Source organism: Capra hircus, chromosome 10 (genome assembly GCF_001704415.2).
Source record: "Capra hircus breed San Clemente chromosome 10, ASM170441v1, whole genome shotgun sequence".
NCBI lineage: Eukaryota > Metazoa > Chordata > Mammalia > Artiodactyla > Bovidae > Capra > Capra hircus.
This window is the reverse complement of record NC_030817.1, coordinates 37,220,142-37,245,724: the sequence shown is the minus strand read 5'-3', so window position 1 is coordinate 37,245,724 and position 25,583 is coordinate 37,220,142. Positions and strand designations below refer to the sequence as shown.

Genomic DNA, 25,583 nt, shown 5'->3' with positions numbered 1-25,583 from the left:
TTAATTTTCTCACCTAGAACAGGTAGCTTAATAATGATATCTTCCCCATAGGGTTGATTATAGCCTTGTATGAGATGATGCAAGTGAGATCCTGTGTCTGGACATGGAAAGCACAGGCAACATCGTACTAGCTTTATTCTTACTTACTTATTCTTATTCATCTTACTTACTTTATTCTTCTCTTTTTATGCATATAATGCAGGGTTAAAAATAGAATATTTTAAAAATAATGTGTGATTCTTATTGGTATATCATAACAGCAGTAGAATAGCACAGCATTTACTGAGGTAAGAAGCTCTGGCTGGGGGTGTAGAAAATTAAAAGGTGTGGTACCTATTTTTTACGATACATCTACTTTAACTGAAAAGAGAAAACAACTCTCTTAATCAGAAAATGGCAATAGATCAACATAAGAATAAGAGTATGATAATTCAGTATAAGCCTCATAGTATAAAACTGAGGGAATGGGGCTAAAACTAGGCACCAGAAATTTGCTTGTTACAAAGAATTTTGGGTGTTAAATCCAAGTTTTTGAGTATGAGACTGGCCCAGACTGGTAGGAAGACTGGCCAAGGAAAAAGGACTCACTGAGTAAAGGCCAGGAGATGGAAGTGGTTAAGGGTGATGGGGAAATAAGGAGAAGATCTAGTGACTCCCAGGCGGGCCATGTTGTAGGGAGAAACAGAAGAAAGAGAATTGAAAACTTGATTGGGAAAGTGAGAAAGGGAGGGTTGGGGCAGCTATGAACGATAATCAATTGATGCAAAAATACAGATAATGCTTATAATTTATATGAAGTGCAGTCTGGAGCTGCTTCAGCTTCTGGAGGGGCGTTGGGACATGATGGAGACTGGGTGAGAGGAAGATCGTGCTGCTGGCGTCATGCAGAGTGGTCCAGGGGGTGTCTGTGGAGCCATGTGAAGATGTGCAGCAACTATGTAGCCACTCCTGCATCCCTCTCCCACTGATGACATCAACAGTCAGTCAAGATTCTGATCCCAGAGGCAGCCTCAGATACTTTTCAAGGCAGCACTCTTAAACTTTACCATTTGTTGACTAGAATTGACAAAAGAGATGAAAACCTTTGGCACCTCAGAGGCTTGTATTAAAGTACATAACGGTTGTTATTAAGGCATCATTGGGTCAGTATGTTTTGTGGATCTTAGAGTCACGGAATATTCTTGACATTATTCAGTAGCAAGATCTCTAACACGACCTTGGCAGAAATGCTTTTCAAGGGCATTATGTGAAGTATGATATGACATTGCCTCCTGTAAATATTTTACAAGCTTTGCAAACTTAGAGGATATGTTTACCAAATCTGTAATTTTTGTTTCTCATTGTTTATGTCTTTTTCATAGTCATTAAACATTCATTTGTTAAAGGCTTAGCACATTCCATTACCCTATGGAATTTATTTTTGCACCAAAACTGTTTCAGAGCATTTCAGGATTAAATTAATGTGACAGGCCCTATTTATCAATATGGCAGTCCAACTGCTGGGGGACAAAGGATGATTTACACCCATTTGCATGTGTGTGTGAGGTATGTGTATACAATGCATGTGTGCACATACATTTTGCATAAACTTGTGGGTTGTGCCTTGGTATTTCTTCAAACTGGATGATTTCTAATAAAATAATTTCCAAAATACCTCAACATATGGTTTAAATCATCAAAGCGAAGAAAATACTTGTAAAAGCACATAGAGGGCACCCCAAAACACATACATCGTACTAGTTAACTCCCTTTGAGACAATGCAAACCATGATAGTTATTTTGAGTCAAATTTCAACATATGTATATTTTCAGAGTATTTTGCTAGCTTGGATTACCAGAGGTGCTCCAGGTAAGAACAACATGGGAAAAGCATGATACTTCTACTGTGTGGTTACAATTAGAATATCTTCTGACAAAAGGTCCAAACTATTTTGTTTTTTTTTTAGGTTTCTAAAAAAAATTTTTAATAAAATAAACAGGAATCATTTTAATTCTACTTTAGAATTACCAGGAATTATTCAAGATTTAATTGCATCAGGATACATTAAGCTTCCACGTGGTTTAGATACAACAGATATTTGCAAAGCTAAAAAAGCTCACTGACTGCTAAACCTTTTACATTAACAGTTTAATTTTCATGTTACCAACCGTTCTTATTTCTTATATAACCACTGACCGTTTTCTTCAAAATCATTTAAAATGACTGCAAAACAAAGGTTTCCAAAGTCTAGGAAATAAGTAAAATTGTATCAGTTGGAACATTTACCTTCTTCAAAGAAAAAATGTTAATGGCTTGATCATTTTTGACAGCTTTGCCAGAGCTGAGAAAAATGAATTCACTTGGAATTTTCATTTCAATCTTGCCAGCAAATACTGCAATACTTAGAAACTATTCACCAGCCTTACACTCACATCCAGCAACTTCATCAGTCTGGGTTGAAGGTTTACTGTCTCAGCTCTGGGTAAGAGGTTCCTCAGGGCTAACCAAGAGGCACAGCAGCTCATCAGCAGCCCTCGGACCCCGACCGACCGAGAGGACAACAAAGCAAGCCCAGCCCATCTGCATTCATTCTGATTTGCAACAATAAGACAAGACCTGAATGGGAAGATGATGGAAAACTCAAGGGGAAATGGTCTGAGAGCTGCCCACTCCCTCGGGCAGTGTGCCAGCGAGCTCGGGTTGCTGAGACACACACAGATCCACATCTTCCACGTAGTTCTTGCTTACTGTATTTTTAATTTTGATAAAAAAAAAAAGACGTGATTACACAGAAAACATCATCCTCCTCAGAAACACAAACTGAGCCGATGCAGTGGGAGACACATGTCACCACCCCTTCCAGTGCCCTCCTACCACTGGCTCCCCTGGACGGAGCTCAGGAGCTGTAGTACTCAAGCAGCTTCTCATCCGTAGGTTTCAGAATCTTCTTGTCTGCCATGTTCACCACCCATCCGGGAGCCAGACCAAAGAAAATCTGCCGTGGATCCTTTCGAGTACTGAGCATTTTGAAGAGTTCGTCTTTAGTGATGTCGGGTAAAATATAGCCATACTTCTTGGCAAGCTCCAGTCTCGCTTCGGGAAACCTGGCGGGATCCGCCAGGTAGCCTCGATTCCTCGCGTCAGTGTAGTAGGGGACTAACGCCTCGGGGGGGAGCATCCGCTTGGGAATGGGTTGTCCACGGAGAAAGAATGGGATGGGTCTGCATAGAATTTCCAGGCTTCGTGGGTCGTAGAAGGCGGTCGTGACGACACCCCCGTTCTTCTCAATGGCAGCGATGGCCAGCTCAGAAGCCAGCTGAACTTCTATGTTAACTTTTGCCTTAAAGGTGTCAGCGCCCTCCTCTACCAGCTGGACTCCATAGTCCCTTTTAGATGGCTGGATGGTAACACCTCGCCCGTTGACCAGCTGGGTTAAGTCAATAGGTTGTGTGGGATCGATGCGGCCCAGGTCAATCAGGTACTGCAGCCTATTGAGACTCAAAGGCTGATAGTGGCGTCTGAAGCTGTGTCCTTCATTAAACCCGTATTTGGGGATTCGAAGGTAAAATGGAGTCTGGCCTCCTTCAAAGCCCAGCCGGGGCCGGGTTCCTCTCTGCCGTTCTCCTTTGTGGCCCCTGCCACACTTCCTACCTCTTCTCTGACCTCTTCGCCGTCTTTCCGGTTTCCTGGAGCCCGGGTTCGGCCTCAGGTTAGCCAGGCTCACACGAGGCAGGGCCCGAAGCAGGTCCAGGGCCCAGGGCCCTGCTGCGCCCCGCACCGGGCCGGCCATGACCCGCTTGCATGAGACGCCGCAAGGGCGCCTGGCACCCAAACCCACGTGATCTCGGGCGCTCCCAAACTATTTTGAATATCCATGTTGTTACAGATTTTTTTTTGTCCTAAGAGCTGGTCAAAAGAAATAACAGGGGCCAATCATTTCAGATGCTTATATGTTCTTATGACATTCTGGAAGCTTGAAATTATACAAAGTAGTAATAATTAAATGATCATTAAATCCAAAGTTCACTAGATGGTGACAAAGATTTTAGTACCTTTAGCATTTTTGATGCAGAAATGTGAAACCACCCAGTTTTAGATATGGAGAGGCCTCAGAGATGACTGATCAATTTTCCTAATTGTATAGACCAACCAGCAGAGGTTTACATGCAAGGATGGGCATGAATAAAGTATAGATATGGTAAGGAACTAACAGAAGCAGAAGAGACTAAGATGAGGTGGCAAGAATACACAGAAGAACTATACAGATAAGCTCTTAATAACCTGGATAACCACGATGGTGTGGTCACTTACCTAGAGCCATCCTGGAATGTGAAGTTAACTGGGCCCTAGGAAGCTGGTAGAGGTGCTGGAATTCCAACTGAGCTATTTAAAATTCTAAAAGATGATGCTATTGAAGTGTTATATTCAATACCCCAGCAAATTTGGAAAACTCAGCAGTGGCCACAGGATTGGAAAAGGTCAGTTTTCATTCTAATCCCAAAGAAGGGCAATGCCAAAGAATGTTTCAAGTACTGTACAATTGTGCTCATTTTGAATGCTAGCAAGGTTATGCTCAAAATCCTTGCTAGTCTTCACCAGTAGGTGAATGGAGCATTTCCAGATGTACAAGCTGGGTTTTAAAGAGGCAAAGGAACCACAGATCAAATTGCCAACATTTGTAAAAGCATGGAGAAAGCAAGGGAGTTCCAGAAAAACATCTACTCTGCTTCACTGACTATGCTAAAGCCTTTGACTATGTGGATCACAACAAACTGTGGAAAATTTTTAAAGAGTGGCAATACCAGACCACCTTACCTGTTTCCTGAGAAACCTGCATGAAGGTCAAAAAGCAACATTTAGAACTGGACATAGAAAAATGAATTGATTCAAAATTAGAAAAGGAGTATGACAAGGCTGTATATTGTCACCCTGCTTATTTAACTTCTATGCAGAGTACATCATGTGAAATACCAGGCTGGATGACTCACAAGCTGGAATCAAGATTGCTGGGAGAAATATCAACAATCTCAGATATGCAGATGATACCACCCTAATGGCAGAAAGCGAAGAGGAACTGAAGAGCCTCTTAATAGGGGTGAAAGACGAGAGTGAAAAAGCTGACCTGAAACTCAACATTCAAAAAACTAATATCGTGGCATCCAGTCCCATCATTCATGGCAAACAGAAGGGGAGAAAGTGGAAGCAATGACAGATTTTATTTTATTGGGCTCCGAAATCACTGGGGATGGTGACTGCAGCTATGAAATTAAAGCACACTTGCTCCTCAGAAGGAAAGCTTTGGTAAACCTACACAGCATATTTAAAAACAGAGACATCACTTTGCCAACAAAGTCTGTATAGTCAAAGCTATGATTTTTCCAGTAGTCATGTACAAATGTGAGAGTGGACCATAAAGGAGGGTGAGCAAAGATTTAGGAACTAAACAACAACAAACCAGTGGAATTGTGTGGGAGTTGTTTGAAGTCACACCATTAGTTAGGATGGAGCTGTTACTAGAATCCACGTCTGAAGACTTACAGTTCTATATCTATGCATTTACTTATTCTTGGTGCTTTTCCTCTTTTTAAAAAACGTCAAACTTGAAACTTCTTTGTCATTGGGAAATTGCACCTGTGTTGATGGCACTCCTCCCTGGGAGGAGGTAAGAGATAGTGAAGAAACTTGTATTCACGACCTCTGTGGTGGGCTGACATATGTGATGGAATGGGGTCTCTTTACGTAACTCTAAGCCAGGTTATATCTCCTTTATTTGAACTTCCCACTGCTCACTTGGAGTTTAGTCTCGAAAGACCAATCTTGTGTTACCAGACAATGTTGATAAAGGTCGCTGTTTCCTTTTTCATGTGTGTTCTCCTGTGTATGTAGCGCAGAAGGGATGGCCACCACAGAGCCAACAGACTGAAGTGGGGATACCATGAGACTTCCCTAGACATCTCCAGAACCGGCTGATGGACTCTGGGTTTGGTAGGCTGGGCTGTGGCAGAACCAGTGAGATACCATTTTGATGCTGTAACTGCGACATTTTCACCTGCCTATGTCGTCTTTGTTCCTCTGGCAAACTCCTATTCATCCTTCAAGGCTGAGTACTGACATCTTCTCTTCTTTGAATCTTCCCAAGACTACTCTTCTCCTTGGCATTCCCAGATAACTGTATTTGAAATAAGGCATTTGGTCTCAATTTGAAATAAGGCATGGCATTCGGTCTGAATTTGAAATAAGGCATTTGGTCTGAATGGGTTCTGAGATCACTTCTAATCTTAAATATTTCCTAGGCCTTTTGCCTTTGAAGCATTTCAAAATACTAGACTCTGGTACTCATACTGGTTTTCTGGGAGATGAAATCTTTGGAACAACTCACGTCTCTGCTTGGTTGGCCTAGCACCGCTTGATCCTGGTGACCAAGCCCTCCAGTTGGTGGCCAGCCTGGCACTGGTTTCAGTAAGGATTGGGAGGAATTCTTCCAGGGCACACTTGCTGGGGTGAGCTGCTTAACAATGCTGGGCCCTGCAAGTCCAGACCACTCCTGTTGAGTGACTTTGCAGCTGGTGTGGGAGGACTCCTGTCACTGTCTCCTCCAGCTGTGCTCCTTCTGTGCCTTCCTATAAACAGATGGGTTGGTCACTTCAGAGCCATTCTTCTCTTCCCTCTTCCCCTTTCTTTTCATGAAGTGAGTACTAACTATATCTGCTGCAAAATCAGGGACAACCCCATCATCACTTTTCTTCTCTAGAGGGAAGTGTTTTCTTTTTTTTAAAGAAAAGTTTTATTTCTTTGGCAGGCAAAGGGGGATACAGTAAGCTTGTGTTCCACAAAACTGTGTCCCTGGGAAGTGTTTCCTAAGTCTCCAGTCTCTGGACTCTCTTGCCCCTCAATACTACTCCTCTGCCAACACGCATGTGCATGTGTGAGCGTGCACACACTTCAGTTCAGATCAGCTCAGTTCAGTTGCTCAGTCGTGTCCAACTCTTTGCATTCTCATTAACCACAGCACACTAGGTTGTCCACCACCAGCTCCCAGAATCCGCTCAAACCCATGTCCACTGAGTCAGTGATGCCATCCAACCATCTCTTTCTCTGTCATCCCCTTCTCCTCCTGCCCTCAATCTTTCCCAGCATCAGGGTCTTTTCAAATGAGTTAGCTCTTCACATCAGGTGGACAAACTATTGTAGTTTCAGCTTCAACATCAGTCCTTCCAATGAACACCCAGGACTGATCTCTCTTAGGATGGACTGGTTGAATCTCCTTGCAGTTCAAGGGACTCTCAAGAGTCTTCTCCAGCACCACAGTTGAAAGCATCAATTCTTTGGCGATCAGCTTTCTTTATAGTCCAACTCTCACATCCATACATGACCACTGGAAAAACCATAGCCTTGACTAGACGGACCTTAGTCAGCAAAGTAAGGTCTCTGCTTTTGAATATGCTATCTACGTTGGTCATAACTTTTCTTCCAAGGAGTAAGCGTCTTTTGATTTCATGGCTCAGTCACCATCTGCAGTGATTTTGGAGCCCCCAAAAATAAAGTCAGCCACTGTTTCCACTGTTTCCCCATCTATTTCCCATGAAGTGATGGGACCGGATGCCATGATCTTAGTTTTCTGAATGTTGAGCTTTAAACCAACTTTTCACTCTCCTCTTTCACTTTCATCAAGAAGCTCTTTAGTTCTTCTTCACTTTCTGCCATAAGGGTGGTGTCATCTGCATATCTGAGGTTATTGATATTTCTCCCAGCAATCTTGATTCCAGCTTGTGCTTCCTCCAGCCCAGCATTTCTCATGATGTAGTCTGCATAGAAGTTAAATAAACAGGCTGACAATATACAGCCTTGACATACTCCTTTTCCTATTTGGAACCAGTCTGTTGTTCCATGTCCAGTTCTAACTGTTGCTTCCTGGCCTGCATACAGGTTTCTCAAGAGGCAGGTCAGATGATCTGGTATGTCCATCTCTTTCAGAATTTTCCATAGTTTATTGTGATCCACACACTCAAAGGCTTTGGATTAGTCAATAAAGCAGAAATAGATGTTTTTCTGGAACTCCCTTGCTTTTTCGATGATCCAGCGGATGTTGGCAATTTGATCTCTGGTTCCTCTGCCTTTTCTAAAACCAGCTTGAACATCTGGAAGTTCATGGTTCATGTATTACTAAAGCCTGGCTTGGAGAATTTTGAGAATTACTTTACTAGCATGTGAGATGAGTGCATTCTGCGGTAGTTTGAGCATTCTTTGGCATTGCCTTTCTTTGGGATTGGAATGAAAACTGACCTTTTCCAGTCCTGTGGCCACTGCTGAGTTTTCCAAATTTGCTGGCATATTGAGTGCAGCACTTTCACAGCACTGTCTTTCAGGATTTGAAATAGCTCAACTGGAATTCCATCACCTCCACTAGCTTAGTTCGTAGTGATGCTTCCTAAGGCCCACTTGACTTCACATTCCAGGATGTCTGGCTCTAGGTGAGTGATCACACCATCATGATTATTTTGGTTGTGAAGACCTTTTTTGTACAGTTCTTCTGTGTATTCTTGCCACCTCTTTTTAATATCTTCTGCTTCTGTTAGTTACCTACCATTTCCGTCCTTTATCGAGCCCATCTTTGCATGAAATGTTCCCTTGGTATCTCTACTTTTCTTGAAGAGATCTCTAGTCTTTCCCATTCTGTTGTTTTCCTCTATTTCTTTGTATTGATCGCTGAAGAAGGCTTTCTTATCTCTTCTTGCTATTCTTTGGAACTCTGCATTCAGATGCTTATATCTTTCCTTTTCTCCTTTGCTTTTCGCTTCCCTTATTTTCACAGCTATTTGTAAGGCCTCCTCAGACAGCCATTTTGCCCTTTTGCATTTCTTTTCTTGGGGATCTTGGTCTTGATCCCTGGCTCCTGTACAATGTCATGAACCTCATTCCATAGTTCATCAGGCACTTTGTCTATCAGATCTAGACCCTTAAATCTATTTCTCACTTCCACTGTATAGTCATAAGGGATTTGATTTAGGTCATACCTGAATGGGCTAGTGATTTTCTCCACTTTCTTCAATTTCAGTCTAAATTTGTCAATAAGGAGCTCATGATCTGAGCCACAGTCAGCTCCTGCTCTTGTTTTTGCTGACTGTATAGAGCTTCTCCATCTTTGGGTGCAAAGAATATAATCAATCTGATTTTGGTGTTGACCATCTGGTGATGTCCATGTATATAGTCTTCTCTTGTGTTGTTGGAAGAGGGTGTTTGCTGTGACCAGTGCATTCTCTTGGCAAAACTCTATTAGCCTTTGCCCTGCTTCATTCTGTACTCCAAGCCAAATTTGCCTGTTACTCCAGGTGTTTCTTGGCTTCCTACTTTTGCATTCCAGTCCCCTATAATGAAAAGGACATCTTTTTTGGGTGTTTGTTCTAGAAGGTCTTGTAGGTCTTCATAGAACTGTTCAACTTCAGCTTCTTCAGCATTACTGGTCAGGGCATAGACTTGGATTACCGTGATATTGAATGGTTTGCCTTGGAAACGAACAGAGATCATTCTGTCATTTTTGAGACTTCATCCAAATACTGCATTTTGGACTCTTTTGTTGACTATGATGGCTACTCCATTCCTCTAAGGGATTCCTGCCCACAGTAGTAGATATAATGGTCATCTGAGTTAAATTCACCCATTCTAGTCCATCTTGGTTGACTGATTCCTGGAATGTTGATGTTCACTCTTGTCATTTCCTGTTTGATCACTTCTAATTTGCCTTGATGCATGGACCTGACATTCCAGGTTCCTATGCAATATTGCTCTTTACAGCATCAAACCTTGCTTCTATCATCAGTTCCATCACAACTGGGTGTTGTTTTTGCTTCGGCTCCATCCCTTCATTCTTTCTGGAGTTATTTCTCTACTGATCTCCAGTAACATATTGGGCACCTACCGACCTGGGGAGTTCATCTTTCAGTGTCCTATCTTTTTGCCTTTTCATACTGTTCATTGGGTTCTCAAGGCAAGAATACTGAAGTGGTTTGCCATTCCCTTCTCCAGTGGACCACATTCTGTCAGACCTCTCTGCCATGATCCATCCATCTTGGGTGCCCCATACGGTATGGCTTAGTTTTATTGAGTTAGACAAGGCTGTGGTCAGTGTGATCAGATTGGCTAGTTTTCTGTGATTGTCATTTCAGTCTGTCTGCCCCCTGATCCCCTCTGTCAGTGCCTACCACCTTAATTGGGTTTCACTTACCTTGGACATGGGGTGTCTCTTCATGGCTGCTCTAGCAAAGCACAGCCACTGCTCCTGACCTTGGACTCTCTTGTCCCTCAATACTACTCCTCTGCCTACACGCATGTGCATGTGTGAGCATGCACACACTTACTAGGGGGCATCTGAGGAGTCAGTGATTCTCTCTACATTATAACTATTCTCTGGAGACTGGCAGGAAAGTCTTCACTTTAATTATGCAGTTACTCTGACTAAAATATACCTCTATTACTCTCTATTTGCTTTCCTGCTTTACTTTGTCTTCTTGGTTCTTATGCCAAACTGACCATAGACTTCTTAACTCCCCATTACAACTAGAATGTCAGCTCTAAGAGAACAGAGATTCACACTATTTCGTTTGCTGCTATACCACAGACCCTAGAAGAGTATTTGGCATATGGTAGGTTTTCAACAAAAACATTTTGGATGAACAGACCTTCAGTTACCCAAAGCTGTCCTGCAACCATCACCTCACTCCCCTGTGCCTCAGCCCAGAGTTAGAGGGTGGGAAGGGAGGAGAGGAAAAAGAGAAAAACTCCAGCAAGGCTGAGGATTGAACTGAATCAGAAGGAACTGGTTTCTTCCTTTCCGTCTGGAATTCCATGAGAAGACAGTCTTGCTGAGACTGTCAGGTTGGCAGAGCCACTGTAGCCAGAAAGGTCGTGAAAGGAAGCTCGATATTCTTTCTCACTTTGCTGCTGTTGATCGTTGTTCAGTCACTAAGTCTGACTCTTGGCAACCCCATGGACTGCAGCACACCAGGCTTCCCTGTCCTTCATCATCTCCCAGAGCTCGCTCAAACTCAGGTCCATTGGGTCGATGATGTCATCACACCATCTCATCCTCTGTCGTCTCCTTCTCCTCCTGCCCTCAATCTTTCCCAGCATCAGGGTCTTTTCCAGTGAGTTAGCTCTTCCCATCAGGTGGCCAAAGTACTGGAGCTTCAGCTTCAGCATTGGTCCTTCCAATAAATATTCAAGGTTGATTTCCTTTAGGATTGACTGGTTTGATCTCCTTGCATCTTCGCCAGCACCATAGTTGAAAGCTTCAGTTCTTTGCTGCTCAGCCTTCTTTATGCCCACTTTGGTGAGATACAAATGTCTTTGAAGCAGAGGAGCTAGGATTAGGAGATCACAAATAGCAGAGACTTCCAGCTTGAGTCCAACACAGGGACTAAGGATGTTAGCAAAGGGTGCCAGACTGGTGTTCAGAGAACCATGTGGGGCCAGCTCCACCTCCAGGTGCAAGATTCCACTTCATGGAGAGAACGTGCAGCCCCACAGTCCTTCCTCCAAGCCTGCTCTCCTTCCCCCACAGTTATGTAAATTCTGCAGAGACACAGCCTTGAGAGGAGGAAGATGAAGGAAGACATTCTGAGAAGGAATAATCAGCCCTGCTGGAGACATTGAACTTAGAATTAAATGAATATATAACCCATTAAATACTGAATGAGGCCAAAATAGGCTGAGATAAATTTAAATTGCCAAATATAAAACTTTTTCTTTTGCCATCCCTGAGCACATGAAATTGAAGGTAAGATGAGATCTATTAAAAATAATAGAGATAATGTGTTTTTAAAATATATGTAAGAGTAGGGTAAACTTAAGCTTATATGTGTGTTAAGTTGTGTCAGTCGTGTCTGACTCTTTGCGACCCTAGGGACTGTAGCCCACCAGGCTTCTCTGTCCATGGGATTCTCCAGGCAAGAATACTAGAGTGGGTTGCCATGCCCTCCTCCAGGGGATCGTCCTGACCCAGGGACTGAACCCACATCCCTTATGTCTCCTGCATTGCAGGTGGGTTCTTTACCACTAGTGCCACCTGAGAAGCCCTAAACTTAAGCTTATATCTTCTCTTTCCCTACCACCATCAGCTCCATATGATGCTTTAAGAAAAGATTTAATGAATACAAATTAATATGAATGAATAATATTAATTAATACTAGTATTAATGAATATAAGCCTGGAACCGCAGATTGCACAGGGAGAAAGTTCCTCCAAGTTTTGGAAACTTGGTAATCACTGTCTGTAAGCAGGGGCCAGTGCTCTTTCTGCCGTTAGGTCTTCTGAGTGTCTAGCATGTCCCCAGCTCCAGCCCTTCTTGTCAGGGAACCCTCCCCTGTTGTACTCTCACAGACTTGAGTCCCTGGAGTAGAAGGCCTTGCATATCCTTTGAGTCTCTGCCACTGATTGGGGATAACTCCATTCTCTTTGGTTCTTTGTGTATCATGGGGACAAACTTTATTATCTTAACACTTGAAAATTTCTCTTGGTTGCTTTGTGTAGGAAAACATGGAGTTTAAAACTAAGATGTGTGGGTTAGACAAGGCAACCGAAGAGCTAGGTGGCTGGCTCTGTACATGAACTGAGTGGGGAGGTGGGGTGAGGGGTGAGGGCATGGGGGAGCCAGCAATGGAGTGAGGAAGGACTTTATTTATTTTTTTAAAGTGACGAGAGGAGTGTGCACTTTATTTTTCACCTTTTGGCTATGCTGCACAGCGTGTGGGAGTTTAGTTCCAGGAATCAAATCCATGCCCCCGGCATTGGAAGTGCAGAGTCTCTACCACTGGGCCACCAGGGAGGTCCCACGAAGGACTGTAAAGAACAACGATGTGCGTGTTGTGTTTATAGATTGCCATGTTCCCAATGGCTTTTGCGACTGTTTTTGCCATTATGTGTTGCCCTTACGTGTTTGTTTGCTCTTACATGAAAGTCATGAAAAGTGGCTGACATCTCTGCATATCTGAATTGGAAGATGAGAAAACTATACAAAGCCAGAAGGAAGTCTGCAGGTGTCATTAGAATGTAAGGAACTCAGGAACTAACAGACGTTTAGGGGACAGCATTGAACCTTCCACAAATGATGGAATGGGGGTTTCTAGACAATCTGATCTGGATTATAGACCGATGTCTGGATTACATTAATTGAACGCCTTGGCCAAATTTGGTCCCTCTTCCTCCTGTCTCTTCCTCAATCTCAGTGAGCTCTTGTTTCCAAAGTCTATCAAGTGTTCATTCCTTAGGTGGAGCTGTTTTCCATTCTCTTCAGAAAACATGGAGGGAAGGAGGAGGACCTACATTCTCTATTTGGGTTTCTCATTTCCAGGGTGGAGCCGCTGGCTGGTTCAAAGGAGGATACATGAGAAACAGAAGTCTCCACACAAGTCCATATCAAAATCACATTGTATTGATTTAGCCATGAAGTTGTTATGTGTGCAAATATTGAAAGAAGTCTTTCATTGAGGGGCTGAGAGGTGTGATTTAAAACTGGCTATCTTTTCCTCATTGAATATATATTTCTGGTGCACACTCTCACCAATTGCTCAGGATCAAGATCAGTGAAGTTTCAGTTTTATCTGCAACAAAATGCAGCTGTTTCTGTGACTCTCACGAACCTCTGAGGCTAACATGTTGTAGTCCACAAAACTTCCATCATGTCACACTGCATCTAGTGGTCTTTGGTGACACTGTGCTGTGGTAAGGATTTAAAAAAAAAAATCCCCCAATTTAAATACCTTAGAAAAATAAGGAGCTCTTTTCTTGAATTATGTAACTGAATGGTCCTGGGATAGAGTCCTGTCTCAGGTATGCCTGGATCCAGGAACTAAGATTACATTGATTTGAGTTAGTTAGTCTGTTATGGTCTTAGAACATACATTAGAAATCCCTTTAGAATATTCCCTTTTCCTCCCATTTGTTTATGTATATATCTTCCTGTTTCTGTACTGTCTACCGACACTTTGTCTATCATGTGTGAATGCTCTCTCTCTCCCTTCCTCCCCTTTCCTCTTTCTCTCTCTTCTTGGTGGAATTACTCAGGAGCCTCCTCACAGATATGTGAATTGCACAGCTGGCCCAGCTGGTTTACAGTCTGAAATAAGTTAATTCCCACTAAAATGCAATAGATATTTATGCTGGTGCATACAGATGCTAGCAGAAAGCTGTCCTCCTGGGAGTTGTGCAACTGTAGAGAAAAACGAAGAAAGGAGAAGATAAGACAGACAGAGCACTTTATTAGTCAAATACAGCTTTGAGCCTTCTGGTCTCATAAATGAGTTTCTCATGGCAGATAAAGAAAATCTGTCACTTAAATAACCAAAGCAGTTAGCACTTGCAAAACACTCATCCAGTTGGTCAGAAATGTGAGGCTTAGAGCCTGCCTGTTTTGGTTTTGATTTCCAAGAGATACAAGTTGAAAATGTTAAAAATTTCATCTGGCTAACATTCCAGGAAAAAGAAACCCCAAATGAAGCTTCCATTACAATATTTTCCTTTTGATTTTTAATTTTAGCAGATATCATATACACAGTGTTAGTGTATATGGTACAATTTGAAACAAACAGTAGTATACCCAACCTCTAGATAAAGACATAGAGTGTTACTAAATAACTTAAGAAACATATTATATGTTTCTTGCCAAGAATATTCACCACTTTCTCTGCTGAAAGGTATCTGCTGTCCTCTACTTTGCTTTTCTTCACTGTTGTATCACCTATGGATACATCCATAACCAACAATTCAATCTTGCCATTTATGAGCTTTAACTAAGTTGAAATAATACTGAATATGTTCTTTCGAGACTTTCTTATTTTGCTCAACATTGATTTGAGATTCGCCTGTGTCAGTAGCTGTAGTTCCTTCATTTTCCACTCTTGTATAGTAGCCCATTGTCTTAATATACAACAAGATATCTATTGCATTGCTGGATATTTTGTCATTTGAGAAAATGCTACTGTGAACAGAAAGAAGTCTGGAAGCAAGTATACCAAAATTAAACTAGCTATCTTGGTGTGATGGGACTATGAGTTATTTTTATTTTCTGCTTTCTTAAATACTTTTCTGAATCATTTTCTTTTTAAAAAAATGTTTGGCATATATTATTTCCGCACCTAAATATTATTTTCATTAAAAATTATGTTGAATGTCTTCAGACCAGCACCAAATTATGCTGATCCAACTAAAGAAAAATCTCTGAGGCATGGCTATCTATGCTCCATTTATCTTCGATATTATCTTAAATGGATCCTTAAGGCTACTCTTGACCTTAATAAATCCCAGAAGATTCTTGACACATTTAGGATTTAGGATTAGTGGTATAATTCCTCTTCCTCCCCACTCCCATTTCTCTTATTATGTGAGCCAACTTGTCGACTGTAAATATTGCTAGAGAGTGGCTACAAGCACAGCGATATCATTCACTGGTGCTAGTACTTCTGGAATGCACCAGAAGAAACACGGTATTCAGTGTCAGTGTTAGCTGCTCAGTCGTGTCCACCTCTTTGCAATGCCACAGACTGTAGCCCACCAGGCTCCTCAGTCCATGGAATTCTCCAGGCAAGAATACTGGAGTGGGTTGCCATTCCCTTCTCCTGGTGATTTACTGGATAATAAAAAATAATCTACCAAAACAACCCCACAGGAAAGAAACATCACGTGACTTTTGACAAGTCAAGATTTTTCTCTTTCTAGTTTAAAAAACACAAGTTGGTTAAAGCCAATATTAATACAAATAACCTTGTCTTTCAACTGGCACATAGAAAAGTAGAGAGTACTATTAAGGTTAGAATTGTTCTCCAGTCTGCTTTGTGTCTTCTTCCCTCTTCCCTGGTGTGCTAGCAGCCCTAGGCAGAAGCCAGGAGGCCTTCAGTCTAGAGGTCCTAACATGGTCTGAGACCTGGGACAGAGGACTTAATTTCTCTGGGCTACTGTTCTTTATTACTGTTCTTTCTTTGTTTGTTTATTTATAGATGAAGCAATGTATAGCTAGTTGATGAGTGAATTTTTTAAGATTTCCTAACAGATTTAATATTCTGAGTCAATGAATTTCCTTTATTTGCTAATGTAAATCCTGTCAACCAGACAGTTATATCTGTTTGATTTTTATATTCTTACTTCATCTGTGTGTAAAGAGATTAGAAAAAAAGAAAAAAGTAAACATAATCTTGCCACTCAATCATAACTCAATAATAATGATGTTTTTGGTATAATTTTTTCTGTACATTTTCCCCCAACACAACCTGTAGCATACTATCCACACTGTTTTATGATCTGCTTCTTATTTAATAACATACCAAAAATAGCTACAGTGATGACATGCTTGCTGTGTGTGTGCCCAGTCATGTCTGACTCTTTGCAACAGCATGGACTGTAGCCCTCCAGGTTCCTCTGTCCATGGGTTTCTCCAGGCAAGAATACTGGAGTGGGTTGGCATGCCCTCCTCCAGGGGGTCTTCCTGACCCAGGGACTGAACCTGAGTCTCCTGCGTCTCCTGCATTGCAGGTGATTCTTCACAATTGAGCCATTGGGAAGCCCCTATAGTGATGACACCTCACATTATTTTGTACATAGAAATTGAAAAATAGAGAGGTTTTTAATTTTTATTTTCTCAGTCTCCTGAAAGGAAACATGAAACTGAACACTCTTGCTTTATTACATTTTTTATTGAGTTATAACTTATAGACAGTAAAATTCACCTTTTTTAGTGCACAGTGCTATGAGTTTTGAAAAAAGCATACAGTCCTATAACAGCCACAGAAATCAAGACATGGAGCATTTCTATCAATTCTAAGACTTCTGCCGTGCTCTGTTTTCATCAGTTCATTCCTGACCTTCAGATCCTGGCAACCTCTGGTCTTTTTTCCTGTCCTACAGTTTCCCTTTTGCAGAATGTCATGGAATATGTAGTCTGGCTTCTTTCATTCAGCACAATGCATTCAGGACTCATGTATGTTGCTGTGGGTACCAATGATTTGCTGTTTTTGTTGCTGAGTGATGTTCCATTTTTTGGATGCAACACAATTTGGTCATCAATTTACCAGTTGTTGTTGTTCAGTCACTCAGTTGTGCTCCACTCTTTGCGACCCCATGGATTGCAGCATGCCAGGCTTCCCTGTCCTTCACCATCTCCCAGAGCTTGCTCAAACTCATGTCCATTAAGTCAGTGATGCCATCCAACCATCTCATCTTCTGTCGTCCCCTTCTCTTCTTGTCTTCAATCTTTCCCATCATCAGGGTCTTTTCTAATGAGTTAGCTCTTTGCATCAGCTGGCCAAAGTATTGGAGCTTCAGCTTCAGCATCAGTCCTTCCAATGAATATTCAGGGTTCATTTCCTTTAGGATGGACTCGTTTGATCTCCTTGCAGTCCAAGGGACTCTCGAGAGTCTTCTCCAACACCACAGTTCAAAAGTGTCAATTCTTTGGTGCTCAGCCTTCTTTATAGTCCAACTCTCACATCTATACACGACTACTGGAAAAACCATAGCTTTTACTACATGGACCTTTGTTGGCAAACCTAAATGTCCATCAAAGATGAGTAGATAAAGAAGATGTGGTACATATATACAGTACACTACTCAGCCACAAGGAAGAACGAAATAATGCTGTTGGCAGTAACATAGATGGACCTAGAGATTATCATACTGAATGCAGTAAGTAAGAAGAAGACAGATGCCGTATGACATCACTTACGTGTAGGATCTAAAATGTGACAAAAATGAATTTATCTATGAAACAGAAACAGACTTACAAACACCGAGGACAGACTTTGTGGTTGCTGGGGGTGGGGGTGGGGGGGAAGTATTGGGAGTCTGCAATTAGCAGATGCAGACTATTTATATATAGGATGAGTAAATAACAAGGTCCTCCTTATACTACAGGGAACTATATTCAACTTGTTGTTCATTTTTAGTTGCCAAGTCATGCCCAACTCTTTTGCAACCCCATAGACTGTAGCCTGTCGGGTTCCTTCTGTCCAAGGAATTTTCCCAGCAAGAATACAGCAGTGGGTTGCTGTTTCCTTCTCCAGGGGATCTTCCTCACCCAGGGATCAGATCCTCATCTCCTGCATTGGCAGGTGAGTTCTTTACCCTTCAGCCACCAGGGAAGTCCAACTACATTCAATGTCTTGTGATAAATCATAATGGAAAAGAGTACGCAAACAGTGTGCACATATATGTAACTGAATCAGTGCGCTATATAGAAGAACTTAACCAATTGTGAATCAACTATACTTGGATAAAATAAAGTTTAAAAAATGTACCAATTAAATGATACGATTTTTTTCATTTTCTTTTGATGAACAGCCGTTTTCAATTTTGATAAAGTTCAATTTATCAGCTTTTTTTCTGTGTATAATGCTCTTTATATCATGTTTAAGAAATCATTACCTAACCCAAGGTCACAAGATTTTCTCATATATTTTCTTCCAGAGAGTTATAGTTTTAGTTTTACATTTATGTCATAGTTCATTTTAGATTAATTTTAATGCTTGTTATGAAGTATGGGATCAAGTTTTACTCTTTTGCATTTAGATGTCCAATTAATCCCTTAGTGGAAAATATTTATTCTTTCTCCATTGAATTCCCTTTGCCACATTACATTTTGGTAAATAATACAAGCCAGTCCGTTACATATATTGCCAACTGGTAGTTCACAGGCTCCTGTGGCTAAATCTGTTTTAGGTGTCACATGTGTGACTGATATGACAAATTTATGCTTAAAGACAGTGCTTTCAGAGCAGGTAGAATTTTAACATTTTTCTGCAGTGTATCAGCAAACAGATTCCATTCTGTTTTGTGAGAAGAGCCACTAAATCCTGGTCTCCATTTGAACAAAAAATGAAATAAACTTTTTTCATTTACTGTAAAGCTTTTTCATAATTTTAAACCCAAAACTTGAAGAAATTTCTGATTTATAGTTCTTTAACATTTAGCATGCATTTTTGAATAGAAATAGTGCTGGTAAATGTAGGTTACATACTCAGGCCATCCACAAATATTTGATTTATCCATCACACTGAAGAAATACATTACTAACAAGAAGAAAAGCCAGCAAGTAGGTGGAGGCTTGTGCAAATTTTGATGGAAACTTAAATGTTTTGGTATGTTACATGTCAATTATATCTCAAAAAAATGTTATTTTTAATTTGAGCTTATTATATTTTAATAACATTGCAAGAAATGTCAGAATAGTACAAAATGAGAAGCTTTACAAGTGCTTATTTTGTTATGAAGACAGTTTGTGCAGAGCTTTGGAAGAGATTTCACCTAGAGAATTTAGGTATTATAAACACTCGTTCTTTAGCTTAAATAGTATAACTTTCCTTTTTTTAAAAATCATACAATAGTATGATTATTTTATGCATTACTGATGACGGCATAGGGAATGAGTGATATTCATTAATATCCCACTCTGGGCAGAGAGGTATTAGTGCTTTTCTGTAGTTTATTTTAATTACTCTTATTCCTAGAACACCTCTTTAAAGTAGTTAATTCCTCTCCATTTTATAGATTTGAAATCTGAGATATAGAGAGGTTATGTAATTTGCTCAAGATCTCAGCATTAATAAGTGATGGACCTGAAATTCAAGCCCAGTTCTGTTTCACTCCAAAGCCCACTATTCACTGGTGATTAGGCTGACTTTTCAGCTGGTAAAATAAATGATGAGTTGGGGAGAGATCTTCCTTCAGAGACAGAAAGGAAGAGAAGAAAGGAAGTTAAAGCGGGTGAATGTATAGGAATGAAAACGATCATTTAAGGTAGAATTGGATGGCCTGTGAATGATGACTTAAAAGAGGTGATTATGTTCTGCCAAAAAATCCTAGAAGAGGAAAGCAAAAAAGGGCACAGAAAAGGGACCTTAAATAAATGAGTTCCTTTTTATGACCACTAGGTGACACCATTGACAGAAAACACCTAGGTTGCTGTCAGGAGATGGTGTGGTGGTGATGGTGGCTGTGGTGGGGAGGTAGGGGAGTCGGGGGAGAAAGATGCTGAGGAAGGTTATAGGAGGAAGTGGCAGCTCCTCTTCAAAATGAACGTGTGAAGCAGTCAGAAGTCATGTCAATTACATGCCTTTTTGAGAAAGGAGTACAGCATATGGCCTGTTCATGTGTTACTTTTGATCTAATTGAGAATCATTGATGTTTTTCGACAAACACCGAGTAGGGAGGTAGTGTTTAAGTACTGGGATTAAGAGCACAGACTCTGGACCTTGGCTTTATAGGTCTTAGCCCCACTCCGCCTCCACTAGCTGTGTTCTATCAGGTAAGTCACTTAACTTTTCTGATGCTCTGAAAGTTTCCTTCTCTGTCAAATGAGTATACTAATATCTATCTCTAAGATATGTTGTGAAGATTAAATGAGATAATAGAGGTTAAGTTCTTTGAATAGTATTTTCCTTCAAGTTCTTATTAAATGCTATTGTTGTTGTAATTAATTGCTTTTAGGTAGATTCTCTCAAAGTACGACAACTATATTAAAATCAAAAGTGAATGAGATAACACAACTCCAAAACAGTGAGAAAGGGGTGTTTAATAATGGATAAAATAGACAATAGATAACAGACTTTCTTTTCCTTCTGTTCAGTGTAAATAAAACATAAGCTTAAATGAACACTGCCGTCTAACCTCCTATATACCTTTTAATTTCTAAATAGAAAAGCAATCATTCCTTGTGTATCTTGCTAAGAAGCCATGTAAATATTGTAATATTCATGCTCCACTTGAGGCAAAATTTTAAGATAATGAAATTCATCTTTGATGCCTCCCAGCTCTCACTTCATATTGGTGCCCTTCATTCTGTTTTCGCCTCAGCTCTTTCATCCTGATCGCCTCCTACCCCCAAGTTTCCAGTGATCTAATTCTGCTCCTCAGCTCTCCAGCACTCTACAAAACACCCAGAAGGCTTTTCTTCTCATGTCTTCCCAATCGAAAAGTTGCAAAATTTCTTCTTCCTTGTTCTCCTTATTTCCCCCCAAATTTCAATTTAAAATTCTTTTTTCTTTGGAAATCAGAAATTGGATTTGACTAATTCATAATAAATTGAGAATGAGTAGATATTCTACATTCCCAGGAATGTTCAAATTTTGTAAAGATCTTGTTAACAGTAACAAGTCTGTTGATGGCATTTTGAGCCATGTGAGAAAGTTAAATGAAGATTTCTGAGCACTCTGAAAGAGAGTTGAGGAGAGGAGAGATCTTCCTTAAATCATAGTACTTGGTGGCCACCAAGAAAATACAGATCACTGAAAATCTCCAAAAACGTAGAGATTTTTATTTATTCAATACTTACTCCCCCCCAACTTTGACCAATATTACTTGCACTTAGGGAAGTTGATTCTCTTGAGTCTCCTTTTATGTCTCCATTTTACCATTTTTCAACACTTATTAGCATGGCAGAGGGTTCCTGGTTACTTTCCAATAATCATTCTCTTTTTCTCCCATAGTAATAATATCCTTAATTTTATGGCCACAAAAATAAAGACCACATTCCTCAGCTTCACTCATAGCCAGACATGGCAATGTATTTACGTTTTAGACAATAGGATGCAAGCAAAAATGTTTTTGATTTAATGAAATATCTTTCAAGTTTTTGACTTAGTGAAATATCTTTTCAATGATATCCATCTCCTTCCCTTTTCTCCTTCGAGTTGGTTGGAAGACAGATATCAAGCTCTAGACACCACTGAGACCTGGCCACTGAGTCCATTTCTTGTGGGGGACAAACAACGTGAAGGAGAAAGGAACTGGGGTCCCTACTGAATTAATTGAATTGCTGTACCAGCTTTGGACTGCTGATCTCTGGACTTGGACATAAGAGAACTTCATATGTTTTCTGAAGCTAAAGTAAAAGTTACTCAGACTTGTCTGACTCTTTACGACCCCATGGACTGTAGTCCAGCAGGCTCCTCTGTCCATGGAATTCTCCAGGCTAGAAAACTGGAGTGGGTATTCTCCAGGGGATCTTCCCAACCAATCCAATCCAGGTCTCCCGCATTGCAGGCGGATTCTTTACCGTCTGAGCCACCAGGGAAGCCCTTGTGTGTTTAAGTTACTGTTAATTTATGCTTTTGTCACACACAGCTGAACTTAATTCTGGTACATGCAGCTTGTAGAGAGTTATACTTGAACTAAAGGACTAGCTCATGGCTAATTGTGAATCGATGAAAGTAGAATTCAAGGTAACTCAGACAAGTAGGAAGTATATTTTGCAGTTAATATCTGTAATACACAGCCTTAATCTCTAGCTGGGGAATCTCTTAGCCTGGTGATCTAGACTAGAGATCAGCACTGCTCAACATCACCTTCTGTGATGATGGAATATTCTGTATCTGGATTATCTCTATGGAAGCCACTAGTCACAGATGGGTATTGAGCACTTGAAATTGGGCTTTTGTGACTGAAAAGTTGAATTTTCAATTTTGTTTTTAATTAATTTAAACTTGAGTAGCTACATGTGGCTTGTGGCTACTGAGTTGAATAGGACAGCTCTGACTCAGAGTTTGACACATATTCAAATAATGAATTCACACAGTTTCTGGATTTGAGTTACATTTTAAGTCAAGAAACCTAATGCTGAAAGTGGTCAATGGGTCGGTGAAGCCAGTTATAGCTAATGGAAGCTACTTTCAGATAGAGTGAGAATTGAAGGAAGGTTAAAACACCCCTCCCCCATAATAAGAATACGCCCAAATACATGTACCACACTAGACTTTTAGGCTTTTACAATAATAGAAGTTTGAAATACAGATGTTTCTTTTGGCAGCAGCGTTCAAACGCCATGGTGGTGTGCGGTAGACTCGCTCCTCCTCCACCCCCTACAAGGGTGACCCTTGACCTTGTGCTCTTGTCTCAGTGGCCCCACTCAATTCCAGGCTTATTCCCTCGTTTCTGGTGAGTAAGAGGCCTTTTTCTGTATCTCAGGTGTTCACGGAGATTACCGGGTTCTGCCTACAGGTGGCGCAGTGTGAGCATGGCTGTGGATTTTGGAGTCCTTTCCTAGCCTCCTTGCATTCGATTGTACAACTGTAAATGGCAAAAACAAACACCCTTTGCTGGTGGCTTCAGCGTCATGTGTTCTATCGACAGCCCTCAGTGCTGGGGCTGTTATTAGCAAGGCGGACTCTGCTTTTTTTCTAACTCTGCACTACAAGCAGGGGATTGGCAACAGCTGGTGAGAAGAGGCTGGGTATCTTGGCTTTTTATATGTAAATCAAGGAACCTGCCTTTAAAGACTGCTTTCAGATTTAGAAAAAAATGCTAGAATTCAAAAAATGCCCAAGATCTTTGCTGAGATCACATCTATTATATGTGTGTGTGTTACACTTGGATGCTGTAATTTTCTAAACAAGTAGAATTTCTGGTTTATGAATTTTTCAGTGAAAGGGTCTTCCTGACTCTCTGCTTGGCTTCTAGAGATTAATACTTAATGGGTAATAGGGAAGAGTTTGAGCAGCTCTGATTATTTCCCAAAGGTGAAAAAAATGAAGCTCTGCATTGACTTTTTTTTCCTTTTAATGCATATTCTTTCCCATCCAATCTGAGATAGATTGTGTAGCTCTGGGAAGCTTACCTTTGTGACTCCTGGTAAGGTACCACTGCCTAGAAAATTTCTGTTATGTGTTTTCAGAGTTTTGATGCCATGCAGACTTAGGCTCAAATCTTGGCTGCACCACTTACTAGCTGTGTGATCTTTGACAATCGCTAAAGTTCTTGGTTTATTCATCTATAAAATGTGGATAATAATAGCTCTTGCTTCATAGGGTCATTACGTGATTTAAGTGTGATGATATAATTTAATGTGGTTAATATGGTTCCTGCAACATAGTAAGTGTTCAATAAATGGCATAGGTATCCTTGTTGTACTGTTTCAAATTAGCGAATAAATACATCACCATGCTTTTGATTAAAAAGCGTTGAAGTGCCCACTTATGCACATGTTTGTTCCAAGCCTATGTATTTACTGACATAGACCCCAAAAGATATAAAAAAATGAACTATGTTGTGTTATAATTCAAATCAAGTTTTGACTGAAGTAGAAAATGTTGGAGGATGCGCAGTTAGAAAATCATTTCACAGAATAAAGTCAAGGCTGATGTGGCATAGGGGAGTTTGCTGTTTTGAAGGAAACAAGACCAGGTCAAATGTGTTGCTACACAATAATTCACTCTCCCTTGGATTATTAAAGAAAATCAAGCTTAACTGAATAAGGACATGCAAAAATCTAATCTTATCCAGCTAAGCTGGCTGGATAGGTTGGGTGACAGAAAAAGCTGCCCCAAAGAGGAGTTCCTGTCACACTGGGCCCTGGAAAGTGGGGGACAGTTGAGACAGCACTCTTAACTGAGAGTTAACTCAGAGAACTATGGAAAAGGATCAGCATAAAGTGTCAGAGAAGGCTGAAGGTCAGTCTGACGTAGAATGAGTGAAAGGGTCTGAAGAGTGAGGAATCTACAATCTAACAAGAGGAGAATAAGTCTGAGAGCAGAGTCCTGATCACACCATATCTGAAGCCCACATTACTGCAGGCCTTTCACTTAATTAACCAATATGTTCTTTTTATTGTTTGACAGTTTGAGTTCGTTAATTGGATACTTGCAGCCTAAACTGATACGTGAATGGATGGAGAAATGAACTAGTTATTATACAGAAGCTTAAGGTTGCTATCAGGGACTCAAACCAGATACGAGGTCCAGAGTATGAAAATGGTTTCAGTGCTCTTTCAATAAGAAGCTCTCCTTCAAGCAGGAATCTTTTATGTAGCAGAATCAAAAGATAGTCTCCCCAGGGTTTGGTTAGCAAAAGTCTGAAAGCTGAATGTGTGGTGTGAGCCATCTACCCCTGGGTCAGTGGGAAGCGGAGATTTTTGACAGGAAAGTCTGGCATTTAGGTTCATTCTCATGCTGTCGATACTTGGCTGCTGCTCAAAAGCCTTCATACAAGATGTAAGTGAATAAAGAAAGAGTAAAAGAAGAGATGATCAATGAAGAGAAACCTCATAAATCCTCAGTAAAGAAGTAGTAAGGGCTTTGCCAGGTGGCGCTAGTGGTAAAGAACTGCCTGCTAATACAAGAAATGTGACAAGTGGGTTTGATCCCTGGGTTAGGGAGATCCCCTGAAGGAGGAAATGGCTAACCACTCCAGTATTCTTGCCTGGAGAATCCCATGGACAGAGGAGCCTGGTGGGCTACAGTCCACTGAGTCACCAAGAGTTGAACATTACTGAAGCGACTTAGTACGCATGCACGCAAAAAAGTAGTAAGACATTATGGTTGAGAGAATGGACTTGGTGGCCAGACCTGGTTTTAAATGCTTCATCTAGCACTTGCTAGTAAGTTATCCAACATGCTGAGCCTTATTTCCTTATTCATAAAATGAGAGACGAATACTAACAAATTCTTTGAAAGTGATGGCAAAAACTAAAAGTGATATATAAAGCCTGGAACATGGAAAAAAAAGGTAATTAGTGACAAATAGTCATTTTTTGTTATTTATAGAACTAGGATTGTACATGGTAGAAATTCTCATAGGCTAATTTAAAAGATAGGATGGGCTGCAGGAGGGCTGTCCTGGTGTATAATAATC

At 40.8% G+C, this 25,583-nt stretch overlaps 1 protein-coding gene across 1 annotated transcript; it reads right to left on the bottom strand.

Annotated features, from left to right (window-relative positions):
* LOC108636981 (39S ribosomal protein L15, mitochondrial) lies at window positions 2,114-3,824 on the bottom strand. The gene has a single exon (XM_018054128.1). It carries the CDS (start codon window positions 3,768-3,770, stop codon window positions 2,877-2,879), a length of 894 nt encoding a protein of 297 aa, XP_017909617.1. The 5' UTR covers window positions 3,771-3,824; the 3' UTR covers window positions 2,114-2,876.

Coding starts and splice junctions, on each gene's coding strand:
- LOC108636981 (XM_018054128.1), bottom strand. CDS start 3,770: ATGGCCGGCCCGGTGCGGGGCGCAGCAGGGCCCTGGGCCCTGGACCTG.